Source organism: Equus caballus, chromosome 15, assembly GCF_041296265.1.
Source record: "Equus caballus isolate H_3958 breed thoroughbred chromosome 15, TB-T2T, whole genome shotgun sequence".
NCBI lineage: Eukaryota > Metazoa > Chordata > Mammalia > Perissodactyla > Equidae > Equus > Equus caballus.
The window spans coordinates 58,272,628-58,298,566 of record NC_091698.1 but is presented as its reverse complement, the minus strand read 5'-3'; the positions used below and the strand labels follow the sequence as shown (position 1 = coordinate 58,298,566).

The following is a 25,939-nucleotide window of genomic DNA, read 5'->3' as shown; positions in this document are numbered from 1 at the left end:
GGCAATCTCTTGAGGATAAAGAAAAATAACAGACTTAAAGGGCCAGAGTCTGTTGGAAAGGTAGGGCCAAAGACCTTAGCCTAATATTCTGACAATTTTCCATCAAAACTTTTGATAAATCCTTAAATTGCAAGAGATATGAGAATAAAAAGCCAAGCAGAAAACCAATGAAAAACAAAGGAGAATATTTAGAAACTTCATAATACTGAGGACAAATTAATTAGAATTTAGAATCCACCAGTGAGAAAAAGTCCCAATGAACATCCCCAAGCTCTTAGTGGGAACCTTTGGAGGGCTGCCTCAAAAGCAAAGCAAAGCAAATAAGAAGCAGATAGAGAACTATCAAAAACGGACCCCAGGCTCTAATTGAGAGGCAAATTGGCCTTGTAAAGAGACAAAGTTTAGAGTTTAGGATCTATCAATAAAGAAATCCCAATGAACACACCTGGCTCTTGCTTGAAAGCTCTGGAGGGTTACAGCTTGGGAGAGGGAAGGGAGCAATGACAGAAAGCTTGAGCCCTACAAAAACTAAAACACATCCTGAACCAGCCCAGTCTCCATCAGGTTATGGCAACCTGCTCCCACTCTTATTTTTCTAGTAAAGGAAAAGTAAACCCTTTACAGAAGAAAATAATATTATCTGGAGCCTCTAAACTTTTATATACACAATTTCCAACATGAGACAAAAGACACTTGGCAAAACACTGCAGCTTGAATGGCCAAGGACAAGCAGTGAAAAACAGCCAGCAAGAGGCAGTGAAAAAACTCGAATGCCTCTAAATTAGATCAGTTTCCTCATTTCTCCCCTTGTATCATTTTTGTTTTTTTTAAAGAAAGAGCAGTCAGCCATCTTACTGAGCAGAGACAAGGAGATTTAAGGTTTTACTTTTTTTTTTTTTTGCTATATTCAATTTTTTATTGATGCAATTATGAAAATAAAAACCCTTTATTCTTTTTACTGTTAAAAAAATACTAGGCCTTAACATTTATGCAACAGAGTTGAAAACTTCTGTCCACGCAAAAACCTGTACACAGATGTTCATAGCAACCTTATTCATAATTGCCAAAACTTGGAAGCAACCAAGATGTCCTTCAGTAGGTGAATGGATAAATAAACTGGTACATCCAGACAACAAATTTATTATTCAGCACTAAAAATAAATGCACTAACAAGCCTTGAAGAGACTGAAAGGAAATTTAAATACATATTACTAATAGAAGCCAATCTGAAAAGTCTATATAATGTATGATTCCAACTATATGACACTCTGGAGAAGTCACAAATATGGAGACAGTAAAAAGATCAGTGGTTGCCAAGGGTTAGGGGAGAGGGAGGGATGAACAGGTAGAACATCGAGGACTTCTAGGTCAGTGAAACTACTCTGTAAGATACTATAATGGCAAATACATGCTGTTACACATCTATCCAAACCCCTAAAATGCATTATCACCAAGAGTAAATTATGGTTTTAGGGTGATAACAACATGTCAAGTTCATCATTGTAACAAATGTATCACTCCAGTGAGAGATACTGACAATGGGGGAGTCTATGCATATGTGGGGGCAGAAAGTAAATGGGAAATCTCTACCCTCCTCTCAATTTTGCTGTGCACCTAAAATTGCTGTAAAAAAATAAAATCTATTAAAATAAAATACAAGGAATGCCAAGATCCAGGAATATATGACCAAAACCACAAGAAAAAAAGTAAAATATAGGGCCTGGCCCCGTGGCCAAGTGGTTAAGTTCGCGCGCTCCGCTGCAGGTGGCCCACTGTTTCGTTTGTTCGAATCCTGGGCACAGACATGGCACTGCTCATCAAACCACGCTGAGGCAGCATCCCACATGCCACAACTAGAAGGACCCACAATGAAGAATATACAACTATGTACCAGGGGGCTTTGGGGAGAAAAAGGAAAAAAATAAAATCTTAAAAAAAAAAAAAATTTCCTCTGAATTTAAAAAAAAAAAAAAGTAAAATATAATAAAAACAGACTCAAGGGGATCTAGATTATGGGAGTTAGCTGAAAATTATTTTAAAATAACTATGAAAGAAAATAGAAAGATGGAGAATTTCAAGAGAGCATGAAAACCTAGTGTAGTTATACTAATAGTAACAAAGTAGACATTAAGGCAAGAGGTATTACTAGAGATGAAAAGACACAATAATAATAAAAGAGAAAATCTACAAGGAAGATGCAGCAATTATAAACCTGTTTGCACTCTAAAATTAAAAATACAGCAGCCAAAATTTAAAAATAGATATTTAAAAATAGATCCAGTAATTTCAATTCTGGGTATATATCTGAAGGAAACAAAATCACAACGTCAAGAGGTATCTGCACCCACATGTTCACTGCAGCATTATTTATGACAGCCAAGACATGGAAACAACCTAAGCGTCCACTGACAGATGAATGGATAAAGAAAATGTGCTGTATATATACATACATACACACACACACACACATGCGTACACACACTCACAATAGAATACTACTCAGTCATAAAAAAGAAGGACATCCTGCCATTTCTGACAACATGGATGGACCTTGAGAGCATTACACTAAGTGAAATAAGCTAGACAGAGAACGACAAATACTGTATAAGCTAACTTATACATGAAATCTAAAAACAAAATTGAACTCATAGCTACAGAGGACAGACTGGTAGTTGCCAAAGGGAGGGTGGGGGATAGGAGGAATGGGTGAAGGGAGTCAAAAGGTACAAACTTGCAGTTATAAAATAAGTAAGTCATGGGGATGTAACGTACAACATGGTAACTATAGTTAATATTGTAATATATGTGAAAGTTGCTAAGGGAGTAAATCTTAAAGGTTCTCATCACAAGAAAAAAAATATATAACTCTGTATGGTGATGGGTGTTAACAAGACTTACTGTGGCGATCATTTCACAATATATACATATATCAAGTCATTATGTTATACAGCTGAAACTAAGATAATGCTATATGGCAACTGTATCTCAATAAGAAAAAATATTAAAGAGAATTCTTTAGTCAGGAGGAAAATGATTCTAGAAAGAAGGATAGAAATGTAGGACAGAATGAAGAACACCAGGAGAAACAACTGTGTGTATGTGTATATACATATATATAAAAATATTGACTTTAAAAACAACAATAAAGTTTGTCATTTTAAAATATAGAATTAAAATGCTTCAGAACAATAACACAACAGGTGAAAGGGGTAGAAAATGTATTAAGGAGTTGAGATCCTTGCATTATAAGGAAATTGCTAAAAGTAACAACATATATTATGTGCTATATATGTTCTAATCTCTAAAGTAACTTCTAAAAGAATAGTAAAAGAATGTATAACTAACCAGTTAATAGAAAGAAAAATATAATAAAATTATTGATTAATTCAAACGAAGGCAGATGAAGAGGAAAAAACACAGAACAGGTGAGAGACAGAAAACATACAGCAAGATGGTCAATATAAAACTAAATATACTGGGTGATGTCAGTGAAAATAGCAGTCAAAAGTTCCTAAAATTCTCCCCTCCATAAGAGCAACAAGAAAACTGACCCCAAAAAATGTCAGGGAAAAAAAAAAAGACAAATACGTGAGATGATGGATATGTTAATTAACTCAATTGGAGGAATCCATGCATAATATAAACATATATCAAATTATCACATGGTACACTTTAAATATATTACAATTTTATTTGTCAATTATACCTCAATAAAGCTAAAAAAAGAAAAAAGAAATAACATTATACGTTCAATGAAAATATGGTAACATCTTACTGTGTACACAAAAATTTTATTTTTTTCCAAATTAAATTTAGTGTTTTACCTTGCAGGTCAGCTTTTTAACAATATCTCTTTAATTCATAGCCACAATAAAGATCAGATACGCTAATTACAAGGAAATACTTTGACTAAAAACAGGTATAAAATATATTGCTAAAACTGCAAATATATTAAGTTGAAATGTGTAAAAGCATTTCTAAAATACATCTTAAAATAGACATACTTATCCCAACCAAGAGTTTCTATCTCTTCAATAAGGCTTGAGTAGAACTGGGGAGGAGGAGGTAGTGCATATAGCTCTTGTTTATTCTTTAAAGCAACTTCCTGTTTAAAAGAAAAAACTTGCATCAGCTGTGCAATGCTAGGCGATGAATTGCTAGCACCTGATTACAAAACACAATTTTTGTGAGGCCAGCCCAGCAGTGCAGCAGTTAACTTCACATGCTCTGCTTCGGCGGCCCAGGGTTCACCAATTCGGATCCCGGGCACAGACCTATGCACCACTTATCAAGCCATGCTGTGGCAGGCGTCCCACATATAAAGTAGAGGAAGATGGGTATGGATGTTAGCTCAGGACCAATCTTTCTCAGCAAAAAAGAGGAGGATTGGTGGCAACTGTGAGCTCAAAGCTAACCTGCCTCAAAGAAAAGAAAAAACCACAATTTTGCCATCTTCTTTGTGCCTAACTAAAGTGTCAATTATTTTTACAGAAAATCCAGCAGAATCATTCCCTTTCTCATAATAAAAGAGACATGAAAAAGTTAAAGGACTGCACTGAAGTTCATGTAAAAATGTCAATTATTCTATCATTCAAACTTAAGACTTTAATATTCTCCTAGACTACTACTACGACTATGAGAGACGGAAAAAGTTAAAAAAAAAAAAACTCATCTTCAAGGCTTCACTATTTTTTCTACTCCTGTGGATATAATATTTGATAGAAAGAAACATGTACCTTTAAACAAAAGCCTGAACTCTAAATACATTCCCTAGACTTATATATTTGTATACACACCATTATGAATCACATCCTTACAAACAAAAAGGCTTCATTATCACAATAAATACTTACCTGCTAATGCCTTTTGGTGACTTACATTCTGTATTACTCCCAGACCAGGTAAGTGTTCTGCCATCTATCTGGCTAGACCATAGTTCCTATCTCTGCTAGGCTCACCTATGGTATCTTTAAGATGGTTTATGCTCCCCCTAAACAAAACTAAAATTTTATTTTTTACAAGCAATACAAACATTGCTGGAATTGCTGAGGCTAAAAATTATCAATTACTTCAAAGCTGTAAACCTAGACAAATATCTTACTTGGAAAGTAAAAATAAATCTACAAATTACATAGATGTTCATATGGTCTGGATTATCAGAAGATATTATAAAAAGTAAATACAACTTTTAAAACAATCAGATACAATAAATAACAAAATCAGATGGGAACAAGTATAAAATTATAAATGCTTCTGGTAAATATAACCCTAATAAAAGGTATAAATTTTTATTCCTTTAAGTATATGTTTAATCTCTTAGTCCTTATATTTTTTAAAACAAGGATAGGATAGTATTAAATTGAGGTAATACTAGAAAGAATGGATTTTACAAAATAGTATCTCAAAGTCAGGACTATAAACTGAGACCACTTTAATACAGTTCTAAATCTGCTTTAGGATTAAAATAATAATAACTGTGAAAGCAGAGTGTAAAGCCCAGAACATCAATTTGGATTTATTTAGAACATAAGCTCCTAGAAGACAAGGAGTATACTGCTTTCTTTATAAACGAAATATCTAATGTTATCTGCAAATAGTGCAATGGTCCACAAAAATAAATTTGTACTATTAAGATTATCCTCTGTCACTAAAAAAATAAGTCAGTATAGTTCCTGTACTTACGCATATACCAGCTACATAGTATTTCTTTTGAAATTTCTATTTTTATTCAGAAATATTAATTACTGCTATCCACATACATTGAAGGTAAAAATAAACTTGGACAGTAATAAAAATGCATTTTAATCCTACATTTATGATATTTGTAAACTCTGCCTTCCACACCTTGGGTCAGACAAGTTACTCCTATTCTAGAACCTTAGAAAAAAGGGCAAAGGCAGAGAAGCAAAGCATTCTTCATGGAGAAGGAAGCAAAGGTACCCAGGAGAAAGAACACAGGCCTTACAAACAGAAGTTTTAGATCCTAACTTTAGCATTTCCCAGTTTTGAGGCCTTAGGCACCCAGTGACTCAGCTCTAAAATAGGAATAAAATAACCCACCTCATAGGGTTCTTTTAACATATAGGTAAATGTTCATTTATTAAATACATACTGAACTACTATACAAAATCTTAGTTATTACTAGGAAACCCTGTGGGAGACTTACAAAATTTCCTGAATAAGTTCAATAACTACTGACTTCATTTGGGCACCACTCAACATTTTTATCAGTGATTCTATTACAGAAACTCTATTAGTGACAATACAACACAACAAATAAACGACTAACTCTTACATTTTTAGGTACATTGTCATAAATGTGCAATAACATCACCAACTCTGTCCATAATTTCTTTAGAAAGTTAAAAATGGGATCTTATTTTATTCAAACATGCAGTAACAATAAATACAATATTGTGATCGATCTCAATATTTTATTTTAGTTTTAAACTAATGAGTGTTTCTTTAAAATCAAATGACCAATAGAGCTGTGCTTACAATTTAATAAAGTTAGTTTCAGCAATAAGAGCTTAATGGGACATGGTACTTACAGTTTTATCTGGTTCCCTTAGTCTTTCTATTTGTATAGCTTATTAAAATTATGATAAAAAGATAAAAGAAACTGTTCAAAATTTTTTTCCAATGTCGAGGGTATGTAAACCAAAATATGCTTCACTTCTTCACCTTACCTTTTTTAAGGTTATTATATTTTGGACTTTGACAAAATTTACAATCAATTTGATAATCCTTATTATTTAGGGTTTATAAATTTATAAGTCAAAATTTAAACTTTAGGAATAGATTTTAAACTCTTTATTCTGATCCAAAACAATTTACCAAAGCCATACCTCAAAGAGTGGTTATAAGGATTAAAAAAAGGACTCAGAAAAAATCTAACAACTAAGCTCTCAATATGTGGTAGCTGCTGCTAAGAATAAAAATGTCTTAAAAGGAACGACAAAGAAATATCAAACTGCTTTCAGTTTTTAGTAGCAATACTGGAATTGTAATTTTGTAAAACAAATATAAATGGAGAGAAAGAGGAAAAGCATAAGCAAAATATAACAAAAAACATATTATGTTAATATTAGAAACCAAGATTTTCAGAGTAAGAGGAAAGAGATACAAGCATAAAATCAAAGAAGTAAACACCGTACAATGCCAAATTTGAATTGGAAATATCAATATGAACTCATGGTTAACTATTCTCTTTCTAAAAAGTATTTTTTCCCAGCTTTATCCACTGAAAAGACCTAGAAGTAATGGCAATGAGCACTACAGTTTCCAGATTGTGACATCCAAATACCAATTCCTACAAAGAAACCATGGCTCTGAAGAAATAACTGATTACAGTTCTGGGACAGGATGAGTAAATGAGCTTGGGGCAACTGGTATCAGAAAGCAAAGCTGGGTTGTATTAAAAAAACTCAGGAGCCAACACGAAGGGGCTTATTATGCTGACCAAAAATAGGACAATTTAAGTATCAAAAAGAATAATGATTACAATGGATTAAAGTGAATCAAATATATAAAAACCCAAGAGTTCATAATGATACTAAAAAAATAAACATTAGTTCCCTGTGACAGCAGCTAAGCACCAACTCATTATCCTAAAAACTGATTTTTTTTTTTAATAAAAAGCACTTATCCTATCTCTCCAGTATGACCTACACCTCAAGGTAACCAAAAACTGAAGAGGGGAAGTTCTTCTCTATAGATTTTTCAGCTAATTAAACGTAGATGATGGAATTTTAAAAATCACCATTTGTAACCTAACAAAATAGTGGATGTAAGCAATGACCATCGCTGGATGCTAAAATCATTAGGTGAACGGCAAATGGGAAACTTTATACTGGATGGATCGAAACCTATTGCTCAATCTTAACTTTACTAAGAGAGGAATTATCAGACACCATGTGCCTCCTGAAGCAATGAAAGAGCAGAGCACAGAGTGTTCTTACCAGAACAAACGAACAAAGATCTGTTGAGACCTCTAGACCTAACTGCCAGGTTATAAAGAAGATAGAAGAATATGCTAAAAAATACCACCAATATCTAATAAATCAAATCCAGGATGTGGGAAATTTTATAGGTGACATAATCTGATTTATTCAACAAGTAGATGGCATGAAAAAAAAAAGGTGGGACCAAGAGGAGGTGCTACTATAAATATTACGAGACTTAAGAGACATGTCAACTAAATATAATGTGAGGACCTTGTTTGGATACTGAAACAAACATAGCAGCTATATGGAATTATCATTAACTTTGTTGAGGTTATAATAGTATATTTAAAAACAGACTAAAAGCACTGAGCTGTTAGAGATATACACCGACATATTTATGGAGGAATGGACAGGATGTCCAGGATTTCCTTTAAAATACTCCAGTCCCTTCTCCTAAAAAGTAGGGGAAGAAATATGATCGGCAAAATGAAGTTAGGTCAGGGGCCCACAGGTATTTACTATAGCCCTCCCTCTGCTTTTCTTTATGTTGAAAACTTGCATAATAAAAAGTTTTTAAAAAAATAATACAATGTGATAGAATGAACTAAATAATCATTTCATAAATAATTAACTGAATAATCAACCTCTATGTAACTGTGTATATGTAATAAAACCTCATGTTTTTCAGAAATCTGCAGCTGCAATACAATTTGCAATACAAAATTACTTATACATTGTACTAGATCTTTAAGTGAGATTATATAACATCTTAAATGTTAAATTCTCTGACAGATCAAGAACACATTTTATTTCTTTACCACCTGCCCAAGATCAGTGTCAAGTGTAGCCAGTTCAAGAAAAGCACCATCCAAGAATGCATACAGTAAAATAAAATATTAAATGACTGGGAGTTGAGAAGTTTTAAATTCTAATGATGTTAGTTTTTAAAGGAATTAGAGAAACAATCAAGACCTATAAACAAGGTAACAGTGTTAGAAAACAAATTCTTACCAAAACCATCTTCAACTCCATCAGAAAGCTCATTAGATCAGGAGAGTGCTGCATTCTCTAGATCAAAACAACATTTCCAATTAATTTCATTTGTATAATGAATATTCCATCTACTGAAACTGAAATAAAATACAGGTCCGAATGTCAAAAAAATATTAGCTATATCTACAGCTGAAAAGTATAAGCATTAAAGTATTGATCCATCATCCCTACTATCTCTACCAATTTCATTTTGAAAGAGTAACTGTAGCCCCCAAATCTATTGTAGTGAGATACAATGAACTGTGTAAGAATGTGACAAAATCTCGCACACTCCTCTGTTCCTTCAGCACTATTTACTGCAAAATTTAGCAAATCTAGCAAACTATAGCCTTATCAACAAAAAACTAAAAGTGATATGGGAGTGAAAAGAGGAGCATAAAATATAAAAATCAGACAAATCTATAAAATTGTAAAAATCTAGTTAAAGAATTAACAATTATTAATGAATACTATTTTTTTTCTTAACCTTAAAGATTACCTATAATTATTATTTTTGTCATTTCACAATTAACCCAAATAATTCAAAAGGAGCCAATCTTTCAATAAGGTAAAACCTGTCATAATAAAATAGCAAAAAGGAAATAACTTCTACAATAGAATGAATATTTAATAGTTATGGTTCCAATTGCTAGAAATCCTCAATTTTTAAAATAAAATAACTAGAATAAAAGAAAGCAAGAAAATTCTCAAGTTTAAAATTGTTTTCTTAGATAAAACTCTACATCATTTCTCTGCTTGAAATCAAAATATCGTATGTGTTACTTTTTGTGACGCACTGCACCATCACCACACAATTCTGAAGAAAGTCAATATGTGAATTTGTTCACACGGTGAGAAAAATAATAACGTAAGATATTTCAACAATGCATGAGACATGATTCACATCGTAACATAGATTTGAGTGGGCATATGTTTGTACAACAAATTTCTGACTTTCTCTTCTACATACTATTTTCCCTCCTTAGTTTACTAGAAATAAGTAATAAATTATACCAAGCGTCTGCAAACTACAGCCCAGAGGCTAAATCCAGCCCAATACCTGTTTTTGTAAATAAAGTTGTACTGAAACACAGCCACTCCCAGTAAGTCTTGTCATGGCTGCTTTGGCGCTACGAGGGCAGAATTTTGTAGCTGCAACAGAAATCTTCAGGCCCACAAAGTCTGAAAAACTTACTATCAGGCCTTTCACAGAAAAAGAGTGCTGGGGCCCCTTGACCCTAATATTTACTAGAGTTTAAAATGATAGAAGGAAAGGATAGTAATATTCACCCGGACTTTGGAATAAAACAAAGACTCAACCTAACACACAGCTCTACATAACCAAGTCAAGGGCATGGAGAAGATTAGTAAGTAATTGAGACTTTTTCTAGGAACCTTTTGGTGAATTGGTGGAGAAAAACCAAGTTATAGATAGTATTATACTGAATCTTTATGAACAAGTTTTTTTCAGGTTATTTAAATATCTCAGATTCCCTTCGTAAAGTTCAGTATACAACATAAATAGTCAGAGTGGATGGGGAGGGCATGGTGGAGAGAAAACAGAGAGAAACAATTTAAACAACCCCTTAAAAAACTGCTGTAATTATACTGCCAGAAATGACAGCCTACATTCTACAAATCAAAGTTTATCTCCTCTATTTCTTTGTGGTTCACTAATGCTCTATGTGAGAGTGACTGTCACCATCAGTTATCATAGATAATAACCTGCCTTTAAGTTAGAGAAAATACAGGAAATTGGGAAAAACATACAAATGAATAAAGCATCAAAAGAAATGCAGTTCTACTTACATCTACTTTTCTACAAGAGGCATTTCATTATTTTCAGCTACTTCAGTAACAGCAATTTTTTTTTAAGTTTCTCTAAAGAAATTTTAGGTAGAGGAACCTAAACATTAAGAATAACTAAATTGGGACGAGGTGGGTGGGAAAAATGGGTGAAGGTCAAAAATACAAACTTTCAGTTAGGAAAAAAAAACAGAAGAAACTAGTCTGCCTACATCTCAACTACGCTGCCTTTACATTGCCTCTCATCATGTACACAGACATGATCCTACGTGATTTCCACACCTTTTCTGTTGCTCATCTAAGACCACAATCCCATTTTCGCCACAGATATCCTACATCTCCTAAATAGGTCCTGGGATTTTTCTGTACCACCACTATTCAGTCTCAGCACAAGAAACATCACTCAAAAAGTGATGGATAAGGTGGTTACCAGGGGAAAGGACGGGTGGGGGGAGGGCACTAGGGGTGAAGGGGTGTACCTACAACATGACTAATAATGATGTACAACTGTAATTTCACAAGGATGTTAACTATCACAATCTTAATTTAAAAAGAAAGTAGAAACATAAAAAACAAATAAAGTGATGGATAAAGGGTAAGGGTGGAGGCATTTGAAGACCCAAAAGTGTCAAGGATGGAAATCAGTTTCCATACAAATGCTGCCTGGAGATATGCTGAGGATTCTGAGACAGAAAACATTTTATATAATGTATGGATCACTAAAATATTTGATACAGTTGAAACCTACAAAATTCAACTACTAAACCAGTTTGTTAGAAAAGTGTGCAAAGCAGATCTCTAAAAAAGACTGTATTCAGTAATTCCTTATCCTCACTTAAAATATAAACCTTTTAAAGGACTTACCTGTTGTACTATTTGATGGTATCCATTAAGTACTGTTCTCAGCTGCCAACTACACAGTAATCTAAAATTTTAATAGAACAAACTGGTTTGCTCATTGTTGAGAATTAAAAGAAAAAAACTTATTTGTATGCTAACACAAACATGCATATACATAAAAAAGAATGACATAAACATAATTCTGACAAGTTAATAAAATTCTTACCACTGATACTGTTGAAAGTCTTGTCTTCAAACTGTCAGTACTAATTTTATTTCAAAATATAAATAACTGCCATCAGTAAATGACATGCAAACAGCACATCCTTTTCTAACTTTAACATACCCAAAGTAACGTCTTCTACTGAACTAGATTCTTCTCCAAGGTAGGTTAAAAAAAAACAACAGTTGTGAACGTAATAAACAGAACTTGCATTTGAGAAAGCATACATAGCAATATAATCTTCAAATTCCAGATTAATGTAACTAAAAGGATATACACTTTTAACTGTGTAAGTAGTGATAAGTTAATGTCCATCTATCTCCTGGCTCACCTCAGCTGTGCTCTCAATATTGCGAGATAAGTAACTCTTCCAAGTACTGCTTTTACTCGCCTAGAAGTAGAAAGCCTCTCCCAACCACGGTCTTTTCAAACCATCATGACTCCCTCCATTCTTGGTCTGCTAATCCCCATTCCCACCCCTACCTCCTTTCTTAGTGGTAGAGTAGCTCATTCAACTGCCCATGGAAAACCCCCCTCCAAATGTACTCTCTGTCCCTTGCCACCAACTCTGTCACAACTATTCATTAATTATCCCGTTACTGTGGTATCCTTAACTTATTTTCTGCTAGTTTTTTCTCCTTAATATATTTACTTGCTCAAGCAAATCTCATCTGAAAAAAAAAAACATCATCATGATAACTCTTCCTTGACTTCAAACTCTAGTCACTGCTTTCCTTTTCCTTTCTACCCGCTCACCCACTCTAAAACCCAACACAACCTAGCTTCTGCCACTACATGAAACCTATTCATATCTAACCTGATCCCTTGGCAACACTCAGCACTGTTAACTATTCCCTCCTTAAGCCTCTCTTAATTTGCCTTCAGAGACAACTGTCTAGATTTTCCTCTTACTTCTCTGGTCAATCGTCTTCTTCCAAGTCCCTCTTTATTTACTAGTCTTTTAAATGTCAGTATGCCCTGAAGCTTCTGTCACTGGCTTTTTCTCTTCACCCGACACATGCAGGTAGCAGAAAGTCTATTCATACTCATAGTGCTAAATCCCATGCCTACTGTGACGTCCACATACATCTCCGTTCTAAGTCTCACACTCAAGTTCCACACCAATTTACTACTACCTACTAAATATCTCCTCTTGATATTTCACACACAATATGTCTCAAAATAATTTCTCTTCTACTGCTCCATTCATGACCTCTTCTCTAGCTTGGTTATCTGAGCCAGGAACTTGGAAAGCATCATCCGCTCCTCTCTCCCTCTCATCTCTCACTTCTAATTAGTCCCAAAATCCTGTCAATTCTACTCATAAATGTCTCTAGATTTTCCTTCACTCTACCCCCAGAGATACTGAGGAGCATAAATGAGATTTTGGGCACTACCTAAATTTCCAGTCTCGTTTCTTGACATTCCTTGATATGCTGTCTGGACAAATAGCCCACGTTGATACCTAATGTATACCAGCACTTAACTGATAATATGGGTCTTCCCACAGACTGAATATACACATAATTAACATCAGTCAAAAGATGAAAGCAAACTCTTCCAATTATTTTGTATTCTCCCTTTATACTTCAGTTCAGTACTTGTTAGCGAAGTTTACACAGTTGCTGTTTACTGCTTTACATGAAAAAAAATTAGAGAATTAATGTGTTACCTCTGAAAAACACTTCAGCACCAAGAAAAATCATTTACAAATGCACCCTGATTCAGAAAATCAGAAACGTTTCTGGGTGACTAATAAGTATTTTAGGCAAAACTCTAATAACTAGAGTCGGTTTATACCAGGTTAATCCCCTGTCCATCCCACCAAGACGAATGTATCTAACAACACACCACATCACCTTGCATTCTTCAACTGTAAATCTTCAGGCAACAATATTCTAAGTTGGAAATCTCTGCCCTGTGGAAAATATTGAAAGGGTTCACTCAAATTTTCATCTTTCATTTAATATTAAGAGAAGTTAAGCATAGAATAACATAGAAAAGGCAATGTTTTCCTTTATTTTCTAAAAGGTATCAACTTTACCCAAATCTTTATACTTGTTAAAATATAGGCAACAGAATATTGCATCTGAGGGAAAATAACTCAAAAGTGCGTGTCAGAAACTTCGTAATTATTGGGAAATCAAAAGACTAAGATAGAACTTTGTTTTTAAAAAGAAAGTCACATAAACACAAGAAACCCTAAGAAACAGCTAATGTAGACAAAAAAAAGAAATTTAAATGCTATTTCTTAAGAAATAAACTTATGAAAAAGGAAATTCTTTAAAATTACTTTGAATATGGAAGGAAAAAATCAGTGCAAAATAAGAATACATAATACATTACAGGCTTTCAATTTTCTAATTTATAATAAAATGAAAATATATTTAGTTACACAATCTAAATATAGAGAAATATTTTCATAAATCAGAGTATATCTAATTCTCCCACACTCACTGACCTTTAATAAATAAAATCGCTAACATATAAAATTACTTATTCTAAATATTCACTAGCTTTACATTTGAATATACCAACTTTTACTCAAAAGTCTTTCTAAGGAAAGAAAGACTATTCTGAGAAATATATTCAGTTTTACTTTCTTGAGAAAGCGAATGGGTAAGCAGCTTAAACTTTGTACCTTAAATAGTATAATACACATGAAATCTGAGCAAAAGCAAGCAGAAAAAGACAAACAGAAATATAATCTTTTACTCCAACAGTATAAAATAAAAGAGGGTAATAAAATCCTTGAAAAACAATTACCACGAGAATTTTAGCAGTCTCCCTCAAAGCAGTTTCAAAAATAGAGGAACACAATTAAATGTACCCCATAACCTTTACTTTCATGGTAATATTACAGTTCTGACTTTCATTACATTTAAATGTCCTTTAAAAAAATGAAACAAAATGTACTACTGACCTTTTCAAAAGGTCAAGTAACAATAATTCACTATTTCATTAAAGCACTAAAAGGTATTATGTAGTAACTTTAACCTAACTTTATAGACATCCCACACATAGGTGTAAGAACAATCTGGAATTCAAAATTTACATGAAAAATAGTAAAACTACTCTACTGATCTGTTATCTGAAAGGATAAAATTCCAAAGTCCCTTATTTGCAAAATCCAGTCATTTTGAAAGGTCAAATGTCATGTCACATGCCATAATACTTTTCCGACTCAAGAAAATGTCCCAAATTAGCTTTTTTTATTAAAGCATATAAAAAATGTTAATTGCTCTCAAGAAGCAGATTTTCTAGACTTACAGGGAACAAAAGTACTGACAATTGCCTAAATCTGAATCTCTCCAAACATCCTCCCAAAAAACTATATAGATCAAAATTAAGAACAAATAAAACCACAAAAATCCCACATCTTCAGCAAAAATCAGAAGCTGGAGAACACAATAAACTTCAAATCTATAGGAAGAAAAATATAAACCACTTCCCAGTGGTTTCCACTCTGGGGCTCTCACAGCAAGTTCTTTTAGAGAGCTGGGGGGGTTCAGAAAAAAACGCATGAAAGAGAAAAGAGGAGATTGCACTAAGTACAAAAATAATAAAGAGTTCCAGTAAATCAGAACACTGATTACAGAGAAGGGATTTAAAATGAACACAAAAGGCAAGGACCTCATCTTGGAAAAGAAATGTAAGAGTAGATGAAAGTAAAAAGGCAGGTAGAGACATCCTTTGGAAACTGGGTGTTAGGAGGAAAAAGAAGAGGGGAAAACTTATATAACAAAATAAAAACACTTCAGCCCTCCCTCAGCACTACCAAAAAACACATCCATTAAATAACCTGCACTTTGCTTCAGCAACAGAAGAGGGTATTCTTGAACTGGGAATTTTACAAACTACTGCGAACAGCCAAACTGTTCACTAACACAGATATTGTCTTCATCAATGCCAAGCTACTATGAGACAAAATCAGAATAACAGAATCAAAACATCTCAGGTGATGACAATTTCCCCTGCAAACAAAAACCACAAAGCATAAACAAATTATAATATTGAATCATACATATTATCAAATGAACATTTGCACCCAGATTCAGAAATTCAAAAAGAACAGAAATCATTAAAAAAATTAAGAACAAAATAATATTAAAATGGGAGAACAAATTAATAGCTGCTCAGCAAAGAACAGAGTAAAATAAAAATTTCATAAGAGTCAAAGAAAAAAGCAAGAACATTAGCAATTGAGAAAAAAATTAAAGATCATCAGAGAAAAACAGTTGATGTAGAAAACAAGCAAAGAAAATCCAATATACAAAGAACTGGAGACCTTGAAAAGGAAATCAAAATAGTAGAAAAGAATATTTAACATTATAATCCAAGTATATTTTCTGAAAATTCACATACTGAAGAAGACAACTGGACATATGAGAAAGGCTACTCCTAACAACTCACTCTGAGATATATCTTGATATACAGACTTTAAAAATAAGGAAAATTTTCATAGCTTCTAAGAAAAAGGTCAAATAACTTATATGGGAAACAGAATAAGATTGGCATCAGATTTCTCAAAGCAAGATTTTTTTTTTTAAAAAAAGCAACAATGGAACAGAACTTTTAAGGAAGTGAAAGGGAAGTTCTCCTAGCCATGATGGAATAATAGGCACAGGATTTTCCTTCCCACATTAACTAAAAAACTGGACAAATATATGAAATAATGATTTCCAGACCTCAAACAAAAGGCAATACAGGGCAGTGATCCTTGAAAGAAGGGAAATAAATGAAAAAAATCTTTATAATTGTCCAGCTTTACTGCCTGGAGAATCTTCAGGCTGCAGGGCAAGGATGGAGGACCAAATAGAGCCCAACATTCTCCGGATTTGAGAAAAGACAGGGCTAAGTTAGGGAAGGCCAAGGCAAGTAGAATTCACAAGGTACAGTACCAAAGAGGACAGAAATATATGGAGAAGAGAGAACTACACAGAGAGTAAACCTAGAGAACGTCAGAGGATTCCTCAAAAGGAGTTGTCAGCTGAGTACTGATTGCTGCATGGATGTGAGAAACCCACCCAGAGCTGGGGAACCATGAGAATGAAGTATGCAAAACAATCTTGGAGGCATACAAGGCTGGATGTACTCATGTTCTGACCAGCCAGAGTGGAAAACCTTGTACATAAGAGCCATCAAATTCTCAGAAGAGTGCTTGCCGAAATGGTAGGGCCAAATTAGTCTAGGCTAAAGTCTGTTCTGTTTCTGCCTAACAAAGCTTAAAAGGAAACCTTGGAAAGATCAAACTGTTTCCAAGTAATTTAACTGCAGCTTAGAACAAATCTCAAGAACATTTAAGAGAATAAAATATATTTAGCTGCAACAAGTAGAATGCACAATGTCTGGCACCCAATCATATACCAGGTTTGCAGAGAAGTAGGAAAATAATCTTCCATAATAAAGAGAAAAATAAAAAGAAATAAATACAAAAATGGCAGATGACAGAAGTGCTTAAAAATTTTTAACAGTTATAACTATATGTCATATGTTCAAGAAGGTAGAGAAAAGCATGAGTATGCTAAATAGACACAGGAAAGATACAAAGAAAGACTCAAAGTGATGAAAATTACAATGTCTGGGAAGAAAAATATGTTAGATGGTATTAACAGCAGAGTAAACATTGAAAAAGAAAATATTAGTGTACCTGAAACATAGAAATAGAACATCCAAAATAAAACAGAGAAAGAAACTGAAAAAAAGAAATGCACAGACCATCACTGAAGTATGGAACAACCTAAAGTGGCCCAATATGCATGTATTTGGAGTCTCCAGTACATGTGAGAGAGAGAGAGGGGAATAAAAAAATTCTTGAAGAAATGATAGCTGGAGTTTTTCCCAAATTAAATGAAAATATATACCCACAGATCCAAAAGCTCCAAAAACTGTACAGAGGAAAAATATTAAGACAACTACGCCAAGGTACATCATAATCAAATTGACAAAACCAATGATAAAAATAAAAATCTTAAAAACAGTCAAAGAGAAAGAATACACTACTTACAAAGGAACAAAGATAAGAAAAAGTAGACATTTCTGATAGGAAACAATGTAAGAGAGTGAAGCAACATATTTCTTTTTTTTTTCCAAGGAACATTAGCCCTGAGCTAACATCTGCCAATCCTCCTCTTTTTGCTGAGGAAGGCTGGCCCTGAGCTAACATCCGTGCCCATCTTCCTCTACTTTATATGTGGGATGCCTACCACAGCGTGGCTTGCCACACGGTGCCATGTCCCCACCCAGGATCCGAACCAGCGAACCCGGGGCCGCAAAACTGGAATGTGCACACTTAAACCACTGCACCACCAGGCCGGCCCCCTGAAGCAACATTTTTAAAGTGCTAAAGAAGAGAAAAGTCAACCTAGAATTTTATACCCAGTTTAAGTATCTTTCAAAAGGCCAAATAAACAATTTTTCAGACATAAAAGAGCTGAAAAAATTCATCAGCAGCAGACACACACTACAAGAAATGTTAAAAGAAGAACTTCAGGAAGAAAGTAAATAAAATAAGGTGAAAATCTGGATCTACAACAAAGAATACCAGAAACAGTAAATCTAGAGGTAAATATAAAAGACTTTTTCTTATTTTTAAATCTCTTTAAAGGATAATTGTGCCAAAGTCAGAACAATCTGAGCAACAAATAATGTAGTATTGGATTATAACCCAAATATAAAATAAATATACATGAAAATATACTCACATAAATGATAGAATTAAGTAATGGGGGAGTTAAACCAATCTCCCATACAGAAAAATTCCAGATAAATGCTCCTTAAAGGAGGAGGAGCATTAACTCCCCACTAATTAATGGGGGCTGCTCACAGTAACTTCCTTCCAAAGACCATACCATGGAAAGCAGGGAAAAAGAGTAACTTTACAGTAGAGAAACAAGAAACACTACCTCAGCCCAGTGATCAAGGTCAACATCAACAATCATAAATCATATTGATCGTGTGTACCCTTGATATGATGTGATGAAATGGTAAACTCTGTGACGATCCTCTCAAAAACCCATACCCCCAGTCAAATCATGAGAAAAACATCAGGCAAATTTCACTAAAATAGGACGCTACAAATATACTTGACTAGTGGTCCTCAATAAAGAGGGTCATTTCATAATCACAAAGGAGTCAAGGTCACCAAAAACAAGGAAAAGAGTCTAAGAAAACATCATAGCCAGGGGAAATCTAAAGAGACATGATAATACAGTATCTTGTATGAGATCCTCGAACAGAAAAAAGTTATTAGGTAAAAACTAAGGAAATGTGAATAAAGTGTGGACTTGAAACTAATTACACGTACGAATATTGGTTCATTAACTGCAACAAACCTACTGTACTAATGTAGGATGTTAGTAACAGGACAACTGTGTTTGTGTAGGGAAGGGGATGGTATATGGGAATTCTCTGCACCATCTGTTCAAATTTTCTGTAACTCAAACTTGTTTTGAAAAAATAAAAGTCTATTAATTATAAAAAGATAATTCTTTAAAAAAATTATTAACAGTGTATTGAGAGAATTATAAGATAAATAGAAATAAAATATATGACAACATTAGAATAAAAGCCAGAAGATAAGAAACAGAAGTATATTCTTCTAAGATTCTTATACTATAAGGAAAGTGGTATACTAGAAAGCAGATTATGGTAAGTTAAAGATGCTTATTGTAAACTCTAGAGCAAACACTAAAAAAGGCAAAAATAATATAGCTGATAAATCAATAGTGCATATAAAATGGAATTTTAATATTACTTACCATGACAGGTTTAAGATATATACTATAAACCCTAAAGCAACTACTTAGGAAAAAAAGGGAAAAAAAAAACAGCTGATAAGCTGACAGAGGAGATAAAATGCAATTATAAAAATGAATTCAATTAATGTAAAATGCAGAGAAACAGAGAAAAGACAAAAAAAAAGAACACATGGAACAATTAGAAAATAAACAGCAAGACATTAGATTTAAACCCAACCACATCAATAATCACATTAAATGTAAATGTCTAAACATCCCCAGTAAAAAGCACTTTAAATATAAAGGCACAAAAAAGCATAAAATTAGGAATGGAAAAAGATAAACCATGTCAACACTAATCAAAAGAAAGCTGGAGTCACTATATTAATACCAAAAAAAATACACATTCCAGGGCAAAAATTATTACCAGGAATAAAAAGGGTCATTTCATAACAATAAAGGAGTCAGTTCATCATGAGTACTTAACAATCCTAAAATTTCATGTACTGAATTAAAGAACTTAAAAATGTTTGAAGAAAAAAGTGACAGAAATGAAAGTGGAAACTGAAAAATCAACAACTATAGTTGGCTATTTCAATACTCCCTTCCATTAACAGAACAAGTAGACAGAAAATCAGTGAGGACATAGAAAACTTGAACAGCATAATGAACCAACTTGATCCAACTGACATTTATAGAACACTCCACATAGCAGAATACACATTCTTTTCAAATACACAGAACATTTATCAAAATAGACCATATACCATATTGTAAGCCACAAAATAAGTTTCAATAGGTTTAAAAGAATTCAAATCATACAGATTATGTTCTGTGACTAAATTATAAATCAATATCAAAAAGATATCTGAAAAATCCACAAATATTTAGAAAGATATGTCATTCTTCTAAATAATGCATGGGTCAAAGAAGAAATAACAAGTATTTTGAACTGAAAAAAAAAACTAAAATACAACATTCCAAAATTTGTGTGATACAGCTAAAGCAGTGTTTGAAGGCAAATTTATAGCACTAAACATTTACTGTATAAAAGAAGATGTCATTATCAATTACCTAATCTTCCACTGAAAAACCATGGAAACTTAACATCAGAAATTAATGAAACAGAAAAACAATAATTGAGAAAAATCAACAAAATCAAAAGTAGGTTCTTTAAGAAAATCAATAAAATTTAGAAGCCTCTACCCAGATGCATCAGGAAAAAAAAACAAAGATGACACAAAATATCAATAACAGGAATGGGGATTTGGAAGCATCTATAAAATATGTCCACAATTTCTTTGATACTTCTACCTTTAAGAGTCATTGCCTCACCTCTCCTTCTGAACACGGACTGGACTTGAGACTTGCTTCTAACAAACAGAATAAGGCAGAAGTAAATAAGTGTAACTTCAGAAGTGATGGGAAAAAAGGCACTGTGCAGTGTTCTGCTTGATCTCTCTGTTGTATCACTCACTCAGGGGAAGCTAGCTGCCATGTTGTGGTGACAGTCAAGCAACACTATGCAGGTCCATGTGGTGACGAACTGAGGACTCCTATAAAGAACAGTAAAAAACTGAGACCTCCAGCCAATAGCTATTTGAGTGAATGATCTTGGAAGCAAATCTTCCAGTCCTAGTCAAGCCTTTAGATAACTGACATCCTGGCCAACATCTTCATTGCAAGTTCATGAGAAACACTGATCCAGAACCATCCAGTTAAGTTACTTCCGAAGTCCTGATCCACAGAAAGGGTGAGATAAGTTTTTATTGTTTTAAAGTCATTAAGGTTTGGAATAATTAATGCAGCAAAGGATAACCAATATAGAGAGTTTCATTACAGATGCTAAAGATATTAAAAGGATAATAAGGGAATATTATAAATAATTTTTAAGCCAATAAATTCAAAAACCCAGATGAAATGAACCAACTCCTCGAAAGAAACAAGCTACCAAAGCTTACTCAAGAGGAAAGGAATAACCTGATAATAGAGAAAACACCTTCTTTTAATCACACACAGATCACTCACACACACACAAAAAAGGATAAGTTCCACAGAGAATTTTTACAAACAACACTGTCTAGTCACAATGCAATAAAACTTGAAATTAACAAAACTACAAATGAAAAAAGACCTTCCATGAGAAAATTTTTTAAATCTTCTATTAAATAACTCCTGAGTGCAGGGGAAATACAAACTAAAATTATTTAAGTGGTAAAAAAATGATGAAAAAACACTATATGTCAGCATCTACAAGATACTTTTAAAATAGCGATGAGAGGAAAATGCAAAGCCTTAAAAACTTGTGTCAATAAAAATGTGCTCTCAGTGGCCAAATCTGGGACAAATTAAGCATCAAAATAAATAAGGGAAGTAATGATTATAACCCACTAAATAAATTATTTTTAAAATCCATGAGTCCATTCTGATACAAATAAATAAATGAGAAAGGAAAAGCTACTCCTTATAGAATGCCAATTAATAAACAGAAGAAATGATTGGAGTTAGAAACGAGTTAGAAAATCATCATTTAGCAACCATCACAGTATTAACTGACTCAAACAATGGAGGCTACAACCAAGGGGTGTGTGTGTGTGTGTGTGTGTGTGTGTGCGTGAAAGTTTGATGCCCCAGAAAAGCTCCCTAAAAGTACTTATTACAAAAGGAAAATCTGGCAGATGCCACCTTAAAGAGGTGATCAGAGGAAACATTGCCAATAACGAGACTTGCTGATGTCATGTGCCCTGACACCTGTGTCTGGCAATCTCTGCCAAAATTGCATAATCTGAATTTAGTAATGAGGAAACATCTATCAAACCCAAATTGAGGGACATTCTACATAATAACCAACTTGTACTCTTAAAAAATGTCAAGTTCATGAAAAGCAAAGACTAAGGAACTATTCTAGATTAAAGAGACATGACAACTAAATGTAACTGAGATCTTAGACGGTAGTGGCCTGGGAAGGGGTATAGAATATGTAATTGCAACGTTAACAAAACGTGAACTCCAGATTGGATATTATATCATGATTAAATTCCTGATTTTGATAAATGTACCGAGGTGATATATGACTGTGTCCTTGTTCTCATGAAATATACACTGAAGTATATATGAATAAAGGGGCCACTATGTCTGCAACTTACTCTCAAACTGTTGAGGAAAATACTTGTGTGCATACACCCACCTGTATACACAGAATAATAAGTCAAATGGCGTGAATGTAAAACGGTGAATCTGGGTAAACAGTATACTCAAATTCTTCATACATACTCACTATTTTTCTGTTAAGTTTGAAATTATATACAAGACAAACATTTTTAGACAAAATCAGCTCCACCAAACAAAACAATGTTAAATAAATTGTTTAGGTTAAGAATTCAATAAGCTGCTTAAGGTAGGTACAAATTAGAATTGTGGATACACCAAGAGTCATAAGAAAATTTCACCTAATCTCAATTCTGATGGCTACACACATTTTCTAAAAGGCTTTAGCAGATACACACATAATACAAAGTACTTTCCTTAAAGTGCCTAAAATTTGGTATAACACGGTTCCTGATAAAAATGTAATTTAGTAATCTCTCTTCAAATGTGGTCTAAAAGTGACTCATGTTTTCAACTAGGTAATTCAGGATCAGTACTTCCAATTAGGAAGGAAAAGGTGGATTAATTTTATTCCAGAAATAATAATGAATTTTAACCTCTACTTTCTGTGATGATCACAACGAATCTGAATACAAATGAAGAAGTCCAAATGTATCGTCTATAACCTTTCCTTAAATCACAGTATATTCTGATTCGTTCTACACCCAATATTCTTAGAGGTGGGTAAAAGTTTCACTTACCAAGAGATTTGATAATTCAGTCGATATGTTTGAGAGATTATTTTGTTTTGAGCAGACTTCAAAACATACAGTAATTCCTAGGATATGGCCCCTGTCCTCAAAAAGTTATGTGTGCTGGTGGGGTGCGAGCAAAACAGGTGAAGGGAGACAAAAGGTACAAATTTCCAGCCATAAAATAAATAAGTCATGGGGACGTAACGTACAGCATGGCAACTGGAGTTAATAATACTGTACTGCATATTTGAAAGCTGCTAAGAGAGATATTAAAAGCAAATTAAAAGTAGATCTTAAAAGTTCTTATCACATACAAATTCTGTAACTATGTATTGGTGACAGATGATAACTAGACTTAGTGATCATTTGACAATTTACACAAATACCAATTCATTATGTTGTACACCTAAAATTAACATGTTGTACTCAATTATACCTCAAAAAAAAAGCATGAAATATGCTTCTCTTTAAAGTTAAACTAAGCATTAAGTTTGCAAATACGCAATACTCAAATGTTTTTAAAGGTGAAACCATTGACTGAATCACTATAAGTAAGAGTTAAACTTGACCTCCATTTTCCTCTTTCAGTATTGACACTGTTTAAATGAGGATTGTTGAATGGGTAAAGGTTAATCAAGGTAAGGTGAAGCAATGCAATTATTCATTCTGCTTTCAGAAAATAAAAATAAGAAAATTCTGAGAATAGAAACTTTTTATCGATTACCATGATATTTTTCAAATTATCTGGTTAATTACTAAATTTTAAATTTATTATTGTGACAAAACTGCATAATTTTTTGTGCTTCTGTGCGATAACTGAGTTCAAATAATTGAGAATTTGCATGTCTATAAAAGGTTCACACATACTTTCCCAGAAAATACAGTTCTGTTTCTATGTTAAATTGTTTAAAAAATGACACTTTTTTCTTCCCTCCTGAGGAATTTCTCCTACTTCACAAAGCAAATCAAAGTCTGATTAGATGGTCATGTGTTACATTTTATAGACAGAAAGAAAGTATCGCTAATAATTTGACGTATTGTTGACCCATGTTACAAGTTGCAGATGGTTAATTTGTGTGTGGTTCCGCCAGTCTGCCTTGGGCAGAATTTGATAAACAACGTTAAAAGACAAAAAGGAAAAAAAAAAAGTATGAGTGCTGTTGGCGGAGGAGGGACGATGTTGAGTGTCAGAGGGAATGGGGAACAGACATCTATATTCAAAATTCTAACCTAAGATATCCTGGTTCAACGCAGACGAGAAAAATCCAGGAGTGGAATCAGACAGCCTGATTTGAAGAGACTTGTTTCGATCATGGACAAGTAACGTAACCTCTCCACCTTGCCATGCCTTGATTTACTCAACCTTAGAGCGTGACAAATGATTTTTTTTAAATTTCTGCCTCAAAGGGTTGAGGATTTAATGAGAGTACTTGCAAAGCGCTTTGTAAACTTCAAAACCGTACACGTGTGTTACTATGTGGAACTCCCTCCACAAGAGAGGCCACTTGGAATCAGGAAAGGTAATTAATCCTGCCGTCAAGACTGCCTACAAAATATCGCAACTGGGGGTGCTCAGGTACACACGACTTAGCAGAGAGACAAAACGAGTTTTCTTGCAAAACATTCTTTTTACAGGAAACACGAATACAATCAGCACGGATCCCCCTGTGAACGGCCACCAAGCTTCGTGGGCATGCAGGGTGTTGGAATCGAGGCAGGCAAAAACTTGCCCCCAAAAAAGAAGTAAAGTTAAACGTGGGGCAGACGCTGAATTTGGAAAGAGGCGCAACTCAGGGAGGGGAGGGGAGGGGGACGGGGGGCGGGGACGGGGGCGTGGCCTCCGCCCCGCCCCCTGCTCACGTCGTGCGCGGGCCTCCTCGCGCGCGGACCAGGCGGCGACCCCGGCCCAGCCGTGGAGCCGGCGACGAGGGCTGTGTTTCCAGCACCGGCAGCAGCCCGCAAACCTCCAGCCTTCGGGGAGCCCGGACGCGCCACCCTCTCAATCCCCACAGTTCCGGGCCCCGAACCCCTCGGGCCACAGACTTCCAGGGGCTGAGCTGCGCCGCGACAGGGAGGCACTCCTAGCGGGAGAGCAAGCCCCGGGCGGGTACCTGAGCCGAAATGAATCCTTCATACACGGTTTTCGCTCGGTTCTGGGGCAAAAACAGCGGGAACTGGCGCAACAGGCTCGCTTCCGTCTCCGCCATGGCTCGCGGTCGCCCGAGCTGCAGGGGAGCTCACGGCGGGCCGGGCCCGCACATGCGCAGTCCCGCCTGCGCCCGGGCCGCGGGAGACGGAGCCCCGCGCATTGGCGGGAAAAAGCCTCGAGGCTTCCGCGGGCGGAAAGGAAGGTCTGGTGCTAGTCTGGCCCTGGGCTCAGGCCCAGCCGAAGGACGCGCTTGTCGGCAGGAGGCGGGAGGGAAGATTGTTCTCAGGTTCACAGGTTTGACTGAACAAGATCATTCTAGCTTTGATTGTTCGAAGAACTCTCTTGATGCTTTTCTTTGGTTT

At 34.6% G+C, this 25,939-nt stretch overlaps 1 protein-coding gene across 4 annotated transcripts in view; it reads right to left on the bottom strand.

Annotated features, from left to right (window-relative positions):
* FANCL (FA complementation group L) overlaps positions 1-25,709 on the bottom strand; it is a 78,691-nt gene extending 52,982 nt beyond the window's left edge. Inside the window, exons 1-6 of one of the 4 annotated variants that reach the window (XM_070236336.1) lie at positions 25,540-25,678; positions 20,922-21,142; positions 13,707-13,765; positions 11,649-11,709; positions 8,958-9,014; positions 4,005-4,105 (exon numbers count right to left, since the gene is read on the bottom strand). In XM_070236336.1, coding sequence (XP_070092437.1) covers positions 4,005-4,105; positions 8,958-9,011 — 155 coding nt within the window. In that variant the 5' untranslated portion in view covers positions 9,012-9,014; positions 11,649-11,709; positions 13,707-13,765; positions 20,922-21,142; positions 25,540-25,678. Of the gene's footprint in view, positions 1-4,004; positions 4,106-8,957; positions 9,015-11,648; positions 11,710-13,706; positions 13,766-20,921; positions 21,143-25,539 lie in introns of all 4 variants that reach the window. The other 3 variants (XM_023619067.2, XM_070236335.1, XM_070236334.1) reach the window with 3 other exon arrangements.
* Between the last annotated feature and the right edge of the window lie 230 nt (positions 25,710-25,939).